At 41.6% G+C, this 13,135-nt stretch overlaps 1 protein-coding gene across 2 annotated transcripts in view; it reads right to left on the bottom strand.

Annotated features, from left to right (window-relative positions):
- The window catches only part of arhgap21 (Rho GTPase activating protein 21), a 90,640-nt gene extending 79,366 nt beyond the window's left edge, over positions 1 to 11,274 (bottom strand). Inside the window, exon 1 of one of the 2 annotated variants that reach the window (XM_018094500.2) lies at positions 10,890 to 11,274. In XM_018094500.2, the coding sequence (XP_017949989.1) occupies positions 10,890 to 10,946 (57 nt within the window). In that variant the 5' untranslated portion in view covers positions 10,947 to 11,274. 2 annotated transcript variants of the gene reach the window in all.
- Between the last annotated feature and the right edge of the window lie 1,861 nt (positions 11,275 to 13,135).

Raw genomic sequence — 13,135 nt, 5'->3', positions numbered from 1 at the left:
TCTCAATCCATTTTCGCAATTGTATCTGAATGAAGCAAAATAAGTAAAACACAGCAGGCTGTAGATGAAAGGAAAAAGAGCAGATGGCAAAGAAGCTACAAAACACTGAACAGATATTTATTTTAAGGCAGATTTCATCCTTTTATGCCAAGAACAAGCATTTGTTAATTGCTGTCACATATTGCGATGGATCAAGAGGGAAAATAGACTTCAAACCTTATGGGCACATCCAAATGGACTCTAGATTCTTCAGTCAAAAGGATGAAAAACCAAGATGTATTCACTGCATTATATTTCACAGAACGGAAACCACAGAAAAAAAAAAAAAAAATCATAAAAGTCACATTAAATATGCACTAAACCTTATTTTCCCTTTCCCTCTGCTCCCAATATCCTTCTGGCAGGGTGTAAATTCTGCACCATTATGTCAGCTCATCTTTCTTTTTCTTCCTGGCTCACATCTATTTTGCTACTCACACCTTCATTCCTATCTTCACTACCTGCTGCACAGATCCCATGCCTGGGATACTCACAGCTCTATAGGAATTACAGCTTTCATTTTGGAATTACCTACTTACAACACTAGGAAGATGACAACAACTACGGTGCCCTATTATGATTTGGAGATACAGTATGTTGGCTCAGAGGCTATGCAACCCCCCATGAGAGAAAATGGCCTGGGATGTTCATAGACCGTGTATTAGAGTTGGGCGGTATGACCGGTATGGCCGTTCCAAATTACAGAAAGGCTATCTCCCATTGACTCCATTAGGAAGAAATAATTCTAATTTTAAAAATGCTTTCCTTTTTCTTTTTTATAATAAGACAGAACCTAATACTTGATGGTAACTAAGCTATTAATCCTTTTTGAAGGCAAAACAATCTTATTGGGTATTAAAGTGAATGTTAAAGGGGTTGTTCACCTTTGACTTAACTTTTAGTATGCTATAGAGTAGGGGTCCCCAACCCTTTTGACATGCGAGCCACATTGAAATGTAAAAATGGCTGAGGAGCAACACAAGCAGGAAAAAAGTTCCTGGGGATACCAAATAAGGGCTGTGATTGGCTATCTGGAAGCTCAGTGTAGACTGGCAACATACAGGACGTTCTGTTTGTCATCTGTTTTTTATGCAATCAAAACTTGCCTTTAAGCCAGGAATTCAAAAAGAAGCACCTTTATAAATGCCACTGGGAGTAACATTCAAGGAGTTGGTGAGCAACATGTTACTCACGAGTTGGGGGGTCACTGCTATAGAGTAAAATTCCGAGACAATTTGCAATCTGTCATCATTTTTTATTATTTGCAGTTTAATCATTTCAGTTTTTGTTCAGCAGCTCTCCAGTTTGGAATTCCAGCAGCTATCTGGTTGCTAGGGTCCAAATTCATTTAAACCACTCACTGGTTGCTAAGGTAGAGACTGGTATATGAATAGGAGAGGACCTGAATAGAAAATAAGTTGGAAAAAGTGACAACAATAAAACTGTAGCTTCACAGAGCAAGTTTTTTGGCTGTTGGGGTCAGTGACCCCCATTTGAAAGCTACAAGGAGTAAGAAGACTGCAAATAATTAAAAGGTTATCTTAAAGGTGAACCACCCAATTAAGTAACAAGATAGAAAGATTCAAATTACAGAAAGATCCCTTATCCGTAAAATCCCATCTCCTAAGCATTCTGGATAACAGGTCCCATACCAGTAAATATTTGTATTTTCAAGGACAGAGCATTCCTACAAGTCTATGGTTCGACATATTCAGAGTCTAATAACTTACCAAACCAAGAAAAACCCATTCTGAGCACTTTGTGGTTTTCTACATCCCAGATGTTTCCTTGCAAGGCAAACCACAGGCTGGGTATTCTGGTTAAACTTGTTAAACTCAAGTAGTAACATTTGACTGTGAAGAACAGAACAAAATGTTTTATACTGCACCCATAAAACACAGATACTTCAATATGTGAAGTCTGACAAAATAAATGGAATTTCAATGTTTTTTTTTTTCTTTTTGACTGAGGGAAAAGGAAAGAATAGAGTACAGAGTACTGTTGTCTTTGTGTACATTCCCCTGCTGCACAGCACAGCTCTTGGCATCCCAAAAGGTATACCATAAAGCTTGCTGGGTCTCCAAACAGTGAATCATTAAGCCTCCAATGTTCCAAAATATACAGCCAAAGCAACCTGCATCTCCAAATGTACATCACATAGATTACCCTATCCCAATAATGCTTCAACCAGAAGCATAACCTAAATTCACTGGTGTAATGTCGTTTTCTCATATTGCAATTATCTGTAGTCTATCTGCCCCTATTTCAATTAAATTCAATGAGTAAGCAACTAATGCAATTTGCTGTACAGTAGATGAGTGGAATGGAAAGACATTATTTCTGGTTGTTAGGCTTTTACTAACCCAGTAAAAATAAAGTGAAAAATGAAGAAATGAAAAACTAATAGAAAAGGGCTTCAATATATGGATACTTTTTTATAATGATGACAGAATAAATCTGCTTTCTGTGCATAGTAACAGTCAGGCTGTTTGGGCAATTTTGCCATAATTCTATTGCCAAAACTGCCCCCAGTGGACCAACCTGTAACCAGATCACAGTTGGTCGACACGAAAAGAAAATTTGCTGTGGCAAGGGTTTCCATTTCAGTAGCAGTGGGGTGAGACTGAATAACCACATTAAAGATTAAAATGTGTCTAAAGTAAGATACATATCCTATGAGATTGTCATTCATCCAGATTATGATAGAGTATTTAGTAGAAATAAGTCTAAAGCAACTGGAGTTTAAGGTTGAAGACACATGAGGCGATTAGGTGCCGCAACTTTTTTTTTTTTTTTTTTTTTTTTTAAATCTGCCCAGTGCTTATAAATGACCCATATGCTATATACTGGTAAATCATTGTTGGAAATGTGTCTCTTAGGTTAGTTTGGCCCATAAGCTGGTCATACTCTAAAGCATCAAATTATTGTCCACGTTGTCTAATTAGCAGAGAAGACCTTTCAGTTTTCCAATATAGCCAAGTGATGGGCCAAATATGGCCAATAAAAGACCAAGCAATGACTAAAGCAGTCAATGGTTTTCCTCCTAGCACATATCTATCAGGATGGCAACGGCTTTGGTTGCTTATAAGGGCAGATGGTCAGCTAATTCAGTTAAAAAAGAAGGGAGAGTATCTGGCTTTTGGCATATTTACATTCCATTCAGTCTTTGAGGACTTGCAATAAAAGTTATTGAATAAAAATCAGTACAAATCAAACAATGCTTGTGAATACCATGACACGCTTTATATAGTACAACAAGCAACCCTCATTTTATAATTTTTATCGCCCTTTTATCGCACAATATACATGCGTCTAACCAAATCGCAACAAAAACAGATCTTTAGGGCAACACGTGTATAGGATTTTCTTACTATGGGGGAATACTTTTTTTTGCAAGTCAAGCAGACAAAAAATGCCACTAAAAATACAAAGTTCAGAGAGGGATCAATTTCTTAACGTGTTTTCTTTAAAGCCTCAATCAGCCAACAAAGCCATAATGAAACACTTGACTTCCAGTCTTGCCAGTGTATGCGTAACAGAAACAATTAACCACAAAACAGAGCATTAACAATCACCGGCGTTGATACATATTATCCAAGAACAACTAAGTAGTTATGAATACTTCCACTAGCTACAAAGTGGAAAAATCTATTGTCTGTTTCCATCCATTTCGCATGAGTGAAGCATTACATTACTCGGCAGTCATGCCGGCGATATCCTGCCATTGCCACCACTTTCCTGTTAACAAGAACTCGGCTTAGAACAGGCTGACATCTCAGTCAAGCAGCATCCAAAGGCTTTCTTATAAACTCCATATTTGGTCTCTTTCTGCTATATTATTATACTTATCAAGGACTACTAGAAGTAGGGTGCCACCTGTCCTGTTTTGACCCCGACAGCCCGGTTTCTGGAATGGCTTTCTGGGTCAAAACTGCGTGTCCAGTTTTTTGAATTAGGAAATCCAAACAGGACACCCCGCACCCACCCGCCCCCTGCCCAGGGTTCCAGACCCAACAGGTATGAGTAATTAATCAGGGAAAGCTATGCACAAATTTGGCCTTACATTTTTATTGGTGTAAACAAACATTTTACTAACGGTTTGCATAATCTATCTTTTTTTGGCTTTATCCCATTATTGGACACGTTTAGTGGCCAAAATAGGAGTTTCAGTCATGAGTGAGAAACCCCCGAAATAGCTAGGTTTCAGTTTCACATTTTGAATAATTTGTTATAAGTAGTTTTAACTAGTTAAAGGGTACAACAATAAACACAAGCATTCTGCAACATACTGCATTGTACAATAAGTGAAGCCAAAGTCGGACAGCATGGCCGCACCAGCTACATGCAGTACTTAGCAACACTATATATTACACCAGTGTACCTTCCTTCATCTCTTCAGTCCACAGTTAAGTAAAAAAATTAATAGCAGCATAAAATCAATGTTAAAGAATGTGTTGTGGATATAAATAAAAAGAGAAAATGAATTGTCAGCTGATTAAGTATATGAATCACTGGCATCAAACCAAGCAAAATAAGTTCTCTGAATAAAAAACAACAAAACAAGGCAGAAGGCATCCAAAGGAAGGTGGGGCAGTCAATTCACAATCAAGCCATCAAATTAGTTATAGCAGTAAGACGTCCTGTATAATATTAAATAAAGGGATAAATATATATACATTCAACTTCTAAAGTGGCCACAACGAAGATAAAGCCAGCATAATATTTGCAGCACAGGTATAGGACCTGTTATCCAGAAAACCCCAGGTCCCAAGCATTCTGGCTAAGGGATCTCTGTAATTTTTGATGTCCATAATACAAACCTACTAATAAAACATTCAAGAATAAACCCAATAGGACTGTTTTGTCTCCAATAAGGATTAAGTATATCTTAGTTGGGATAAATACAAGGTACTGTTATACAGAGAAAAAGGAAATATTTTAAAAAAATTTGAATTATTTGCTTAGAATGTACTCTATTGGATACAGCCTTTTTTGCAATTTGGAACTTACTGGGCAATGGATCCAATACCTGTAGCAGCTTAGAAAGAGAACATGGAAAATCCAGAAATCTTACAGTAGCCAATGCTCCAAAACAAGCCAAATACAGTATTTATTTGGACTTGACAATTATTCTCTATTACCCGCTGTATCTATATCTCTATATTTATTATAAAGTTCAAGTACCCAAGAAGTTAAGATATCACTAACACGAAAACATTAATTTCTAACAGTCTCAAGAAGCAGCTTCCTTCCTTTACAGTTTCCTTATACATTAGAAGGAAAGGAAGCAGGTGAGGCCGAGACATACAATGCAAGGAAACTTGTACTTCAGAAAGGGCAATGCAGACCCCCCTGGGTTAATTTTATCCAAGAAGCCGAACCATCTTCAAACTGAAACATGAAGACATGAATGCCACTAGCTCAGGGATGCATATTCATTCTGCATTTGCACATGCTTGACTGTATTAATTTATTGATTATTGCAAGATAAAGAGAAAACATGACTACCGCAACCTTCTGGAGAAAAGGGTAATCAAACAAGTGCCACAACACTGATAGGATACAGTAAAGGAGGCATAGACACAGCACCATACACGCACTATTGTATGAAACCATCGCACCTAGAACTGCTCACTTCTGTGTGTCTGCACCCTAAAGGTGGCCATACACGCACCGATAATATCGTACGAAACCTCGTATGTCGGCGAGTCGACCGATATCGCAGGAAGCTGCTGATATCGGCCGACTCGCCGATCGGACCAGTTTGAAAATTTTGATTGGGTGCCATGGAAGGCGCCTGACCAAAATCTCCCTTCAGCGCTGAATCGGCAGAAGGAGGTAGAAATCCTATTGTTTCTACCTCCTTACCTGCCAATTCAGCCCTGCATGGTGTGACCGATGGTCGCAAGAAACATAGTCAGATCGCCACGTGTATGGCCAGCTTAAAGGTGGCCATACACATAGCAATTACGATCTTTCCTGCATTGGTCACAGGAAAAATCGCTCAGTTCCCCCACTGATGTTCAGGGCTGGATCATCAGATATGGAGGTAGAAACAATAGGAATTCTACCTCTATCTGCCAATTTAGATCTAAATGTAGATTTTGCTCAGGCGCCTTCATCTACACCCGTTCAAAATCGACAAGACGACCGATATCCACAGTTTTTGTGATAGGGCTATTTGCTGGCTGCACTTATACAAAAGTCAAGAAACAGCCCCAGCTGGTATTAGCCTAACTGGTGCACCACCATAGAGAGTCATACAAAGAAATCTATACTCTTAAGTGAGCTAAGGGCCACAGCTGCCCAGTGGTACTCCCGATGAACAACCTTGCCTTACTATAACTGATAGCACAAATGTAAGAAACTGCAGCTACAGGGATATTTCACATACCCATGTGCATAATTTAAACCATAATGTTTTTACATTCATCCTGTGTTCCTGGTTGTCCATCATGAACTTTTGCATCGTTTAGCATAACAACCCCATTTATTTCCTATCCCTTTTAAAAGCATCCTTCCACTTTTCCATTTTGACAGTTTACAGTAGCTTGCCCTCCTATGGGAATAATAGCATTGCACTCTGAAGAACATTCATCAAATATAACTAATACAGACTTGTTTCAATAACCTCCGTCCCCGATTAACCTAACCCTGACACGTATTTCCTCTAATTGTTGTACTGGCTTTAAGAATGTCACAGAAGTGCACACAAATAGACACAAGGACATATGGGATTCACATCTGCAGCAGCGGAATGAAATAATGCTTTAACACCCTTCCCTAACTCATTATCAGGGGGTTCAATCCAATTCCAATCAATGTTCCTTTGCTCTTTAACACCCATAAAAAGCCACTGCAATAAAGACACCTAGGCAGAGTCACATGAGATATTCTGATACTAATAGCAACATAAATATCTGGAATTGCAACAAATGGCTAAGCTTTATTGCCAATGCAAAGGCAAGGCTTATGCAACATACTATCCCGACCACCAAACACTGAAAGTGATGCCACTACTTGTGGTTTAATGGCAACTGGTGAGACAAAGTCTGAACAGTTAGGATCCCCATCCTTCCTTTATTGGTAGTCGCCAACGTTCATTGACTATACTCTTGTTGATGTATTTATCATGATGATATAATTAGCCTTTAAAGAGTTATTCCTGGGAACATTTCTCAACTACCTTACAGACCAAAATCCTTTTATGGAACTACCTAGACACTGTGCCTCATTCATCATTATTTAGTGGGTCTTCATAAATGATTAACTTATGCAGCATTAACAACAGCTCCATAAATATCAACTCCCATACCAACAGCTATAGAGAATTGGCATACTATTCTTTATTATATAGCACATATATATTCAACAGATTATACACCACTTACATCAGTTCCTGCCCCAGAGGAGCTTACAGTCTAAAGCAGTGATCCCTAACAAGTAACTTGTGAGTAACATGTTGCTTCCCAAACCATTGTATGTTGCTCCCAGTGGCCTCAAAGCAGGTGTTATTTTTAATCCCCAGCTTGAAGGTAGTTGCATAAAAACCACATGAACTGCCAAAAAGAGCCCTTTGAAGGCTGCACATAGGGGCTACCCCAACTCTCTTAATATTTGAATGAGGCACATGAGCAAAACTGCGCCACTGCACTGCTCATATTCCTCAGAAGAATTACAAAGGCAAAGAATATGAGTTTACACTGATGTTTCTATTGGAAGAATAGATCCTTATGGCATAGCCAGAAAGTGTAGAAGGAACAGAAAATAAGATCACAACACGTGAGTAGCATATTTATAACAATAATGTTTATTTTACTCCAGCACTCAAGTGAATGAAGCGAACAAAAATAGCTGCCAACTCATGCTGCTGAACTATACCTCCCAAAAGATAAAGGTGAATCCAGCACAGATATAAAAGCACGGCATCAGCTGCAGGTTCCACAAACAACTGAATGCGAATAATAAGTGAAGCAAAACAAGTAACTGCTTTTCAGACTGCACCTTGGTTATGCAAGTGTAACAAGTACTTGAGATTCACACAGCACTGCCCTACGCCCAGCACATCTACTCTGTGGTGCCTTCCATTGCGCAGGAAACTACCACAAAACAAAAGATGTTAGCCACACAAAGGATCATAGGATACAAAGTATTTACCAAACTAAAGATGGCCATACACATTAAGATCCACTTGTTTGGTAAGGTTGCCAAATGAGCGGATCTTCTTCCGATATGCCTACCTAAGGTGGCCGATATCGGTTAATTTTTTTGTTAGGCCATAGGGCCAAACAATCAATTACCATAACGGCATAGGAGACGTAAGGCCAAGGATTGCAGTAATGAGCCAATGTGGTTCTCAATACAACGGGAAAATCAAACCTACCCAATTGACACCTGCCCATTTTTCAGCCAGACATCAATAGGGAGGCCTAACAGGGGGGCACCCTAAACAGGCAGATGAGCTGCCGAATTGGTCCAAAGGACACCAATCGGCAGTTCAAACTGGCCTGTGTATGGCCACCATAAGATGGCCTTTCATATGGAGATATTCTTAACAGTAGCAAGAAGGTGCTTGGAAAGTTATTTCACATCACTAAATGCACAATTAGAAGGTGGAATTTGGTAAATTTAAACTAGCTTAAAGATCTGGACATTTGGCGAGGTCACAAATCAAGCAGAACTTTGACACACGTGTGCTGGACAGAATTGGGCAGAACCAATCACTTTCAATATAAAGTCATAAAACATTTTCAGTAGTTTTAGGTACTTCTAAGCAGAGCAGTATTTGAATGGATGAACCTGTCTAGAAACACTGTAGCAGATCGTTGCATCCCCTGCATAGGTATAGATAGGTCAGTATAGGTAGGTGTGTGTGTGGGGTTTACAGGGTTTGAACTTGGTCTTTTTTAACCCTATGTAACTATATGCAAGCAGGAAATATGAATTATAATTGTTATGGAGAAAGCTGAACGTTCACAATAAAATAAATATTAGCCAAGGTATTAAGTATCATTTGCACCCAGAAAAATAATACTGCCACCCTGGCATTGGGTAAGAGGCTGCCGGCAGCCACTCATTATCTCCCTCAGCAGCCTCCTAAGTGCTGTTTGTTTGCTATCTGTGCAATGCACGAGCCCTACACCCAGCTGTATGGGAGAGGTGCTCTCGCTGCTCCTCCTGAGCCAACAACAGTACAACAATTAGAATCAGAAGTTCAACCTACCAAGCAAAACTATGTGACACTCCCCCAACTTCTAGGGGAAGGTTGCAATTCAACACAACTGTACAGCCGCTCATATTAAGTGTTCTGTCAAAATAACACAGCGCATTAAAGTCAATGCAATACTCACTGTTGGAGGTGGAAAATCTAAAATGGGGTACTTAAAAAAAAAAAAAAGGTGGGGGGTTGTGGGACCATAAAAGAAATTGCAAGGAGTCTATAACATTTGAGAGATGTGTGGAATTCCTTATTATCTGACACACTTTCCTGTCACCCTCTGTGACTTCATCTCTCCCCCACCCCGAGCGCCCTCAGTCGCTCCTCGCGTGAATCATTTGTTTGGAGAGAGCACAGTGACCCAACGCCTTGCCCTGTCTGCATAAGAATAATGCCCCAATTCAGGGAGGAGGAGCCAATCAGAACTTTCCAATGGGGGGGGGGGTTCAAAGTCCTCTAACTGACCAAAGTGAGGGCACACATAGACATACCAAGCATGAGAAGAGACAGCTAAGCAATACTGGCTAAAGTGAGGGCACACAGACATACCAAGCATGAGAAGAGACAGCTAAGCAATACTGGCTAAAGTGAGGGCACACACAGACATACCAAGCATGAGAAGAGACAGCTAAGCAATACTGGCTAAAGTGAGGGCACACACAGACATACCAAGCATGAGAAGAGACAGCTAAGCAATACTGGCTAAAGTGAGGGCACACAGACATACCAAGCATGAGAAGAGACAGCTAAGCAATACTGGCTAAAGTGAGGGCACACATAGACATACCAAGCATGAGAAGAGACAGCTAAGCAATACTGGCTAAAGTGAGGGCACACAGACATACCAAGCATGAGAAGAGACAGCTAAGCAATACTGGCTAAAGTGAGGGCACACACAGACATACCAAGCATGAGAAGAGACAGCTAAGCAATACTGGCTAAAGTGAGGGCACACAGACATACCAAGCATGAGAAGAGACAGCTAAGCAATACTGGCTAAAGTGAGGGCACACAGACATACCAAGCATGAGAAGAGACAGCTAAGGAATACTGGCTAAAGTGAGGGCACACAGACATACCAAGCATGAGAAGAGACAGCTAAGCAATACTGGCTAAAGTGAGTGAGGAGAGGGCCCCCACCTGATACAGGAAATTACATATATCAGGGATCTCTAACCTGCAGCTCCAACTCTGGCTGCCCAAGGATTCCTTGGCAATATAACAGCTGGAGGGCTGCAGGGTGAGAGCATTGCTACATCATACTATACTATGTAATAATAATTGGGCCAACGTGATGCAATCACCCCCATTACACCACTAAATCCACTCCAGCCCCCAGCATCATCCCACAGCAGGCTGCCTATAGGGCAGGGTCAAGTACAGAGCTGTAGTTAAACAACAGCTGGAACGCCACAGGTGGGAAATCCCTGCTTTCAGATGGCGGAGAGCCAGCCCATGGTCTGCCAGGTGTTTAACCACAAATCCCCAAAACCCAGCAGCCGAATTCTTCTCACAGGGGATGCTGGGAGATGGAGTTCAGCACCAACTGGAAGGTAAAGGTTGCCTGGCACTGCTTTACAGAGTGTAATTGGGCGCCATACACCTTCCCCCTCCTGCCAGGGAAAAGTCTCACCTCGCTGCCCGGGCTGGAGGGCTGCTGCTCAGGTACAGTTGCCCGGCGGGTCGCCATGATTCCCTGCGCGGATTACAAAGGAGGAGCGAAGCCGACGCCTGGAGAGTCCACATTGGGGAGGGAAGAGAGGGACTCGGGGGAAGGCTTTGGAGGGGGCATCGGAAGGTACCGGACACGGGTGACAGCTGCGAGGAGACAGGGAGACACGGCGGTTCCAGCCGCTCTCAGCAGCACAAGGTGGAGAAGGAGAGGCTGTGAGGGAGAGAGCGGGGAGCAGACATCTTGTCCCTCATTCCCACAGCGTGAGTGTGTGTGAGGGCTCTGCCCTCCGCGGACTCTAGTAGGCGTGGCACTGGCGGCCAATCGGGACTAGGGATTGGCCGCTGCGACCCGCCTCTTTCTGTAACTCTCTAAGTGCTGGCAAGCGGCGGCCAGGGGTCATTTAGAAAGACCCTATAATCGGCGAGCGGCGAGTGACGTACATAACTCCGCCCACTAAATAAGTGACTGGGAAAGAAACTGTTTCAGTGCTGCCTGCTCCCTGCTTAGTGTTAGGGTGTCGCCCAGCTGTTTCTTAGTCTCAGTTTGCGACTGGCAACCTGTGGTACTTCTGCTGCCAGGCTGCGTTTTCTTCCTATTTGGGAAACCGCCATTAATCCTGCGTGATATATGGTGAATGTGTCAGGAAAGCGAACTCAGCTGAGCTCTATAGGGCGGGCATTTCAGGGCTGTGTGTGAGGGCTTGAAATAGGGAAAATGGGTCCTGCGGTTTGTGGGGCGCAACAGAGCGTTTGAAAGCTTTGTGCCGCAGCTAGTGGGCCCAGATATAATATTAGGGTGCCCAAAACATCTTATTAATCAATATACATTGGCATTGCTTTCAATTGGGTGTTTAGTGGCCTGTCTCACACTTGCCCCTACTCTGCACCCACATTGCCCCTACTCTGCACCCACATTGCCCCATTAAACTTGCAAGATGGTGTCAGCAATCATTTATCAGAGTAAAGGTGGCTATACACGTTACAATCCACTCATTTGAGAGATAGCAGACAATCAAATTAAAACAGCCGGTATAAGGGCTGTAGGACCAAGGACTGCATCAACGAGCTGGTGTGGTCCCCGATCTGAAGTGAAAATCAAACCTGCCCTGTGTGGGGGTCCCATACACAGTCCCATTGGTCTGAAGGACCGGAATTGGCAGCTGAAATCTGCCCGTGTATGGCCGCCTTAACTCAAAATACATCTTCTAGCAACTAGGACTGCTGTCATCCAAGGATGCTGGGACATGTAGTCCAGTAACAGCTGGAAGTTAAATGAAAGTTATTTTGGTTGTTATAGGAAACATCACAATGTTAGTAAACACACCCCTATGTACCCTTATAGCTTATTACCCTATCTATTTGTTAAACCCCAAATAATTATAAAATGGCATTTTAAGCAACTTTCTCATAGACATTAATGACACATGTTACAGTTATTTGTAAATTAAATGTTAATAAAACTGGTATCTGTTATTTGTTGTTCCCTATACTGCTGGTTATCTCAGTAGTCAGTACTCAGTCCTACTATACAGTAAGTCCCAACAGAAAGTTCAGAAACAGGAGTTGTCATTTGTAGTAACTACAGCGCAGCAAGATTAGAACCCGGCAAAATATTCCATTCTCCCCTGTCTGAATTTCTTTTCCTTGCAATTCTCTCCTTGCTCAGAAAGGCATGACTGGTTAAACATAGATAAATATATGCAAAAAATGGAATGGAAATTCCCTTTTAAAGAAAATCAGCATTGCATTGAATTTTCCACTTTGTCGGAATGGACGTCTGCACCCATAAGCAAAGTACATCATTAATGGGCAAAAGGCTAATAAAGATACCTCATGTATTAATATTTTATGGCATGGCAGATGCTTTGCTCAGCCCCGGCCCCAGCAGGGAGTGCACAACAGTCTGGCCATGTGTTCACCTCTCCATGGTGTCTCTGTTTACAAGTTCAAGATCGGATTTAACACGTCGGCCCTGTGCATATTTAGGGCTTGAATTCACAGTAAAAAAAAAAATCAGTAAGAAAACTATAGCATGTTCCCATCCTGCATACCACTCAAGCACAGTTCTTTTCTAGTTAAACTTGTATGATATTATTAAGTAGAAGGGTGCCTGAAAGCTCTCATGCATCGTATCTGACTTCCCAGGCAGACTCGGTGACTCCAATAGTAGGAGGGTCAGATAAGACAAATTCAAATCTTTCAGCA

The sequence above is a fragment of the Xenopus tropicalis genome, chromosome 6 (assembly GCF_000004195.4).
Source record: "Xenopus tropicalis strain Nigerian chromosome 6, UCB_Xtro_10.0, whole genome shotgun sequence".
NCBI classification, from domain to species: Eukaryota; Metazoa; Chordata; class Amphibia; order Anura; family Pipidae; genus Xenopus; species Xenopus tropicalis.
The sequence above is the reverse complement of the archived record's forward strand: the minus strand, read 5'-3'. Positions and strand labels throughout refer to the sequence as shown.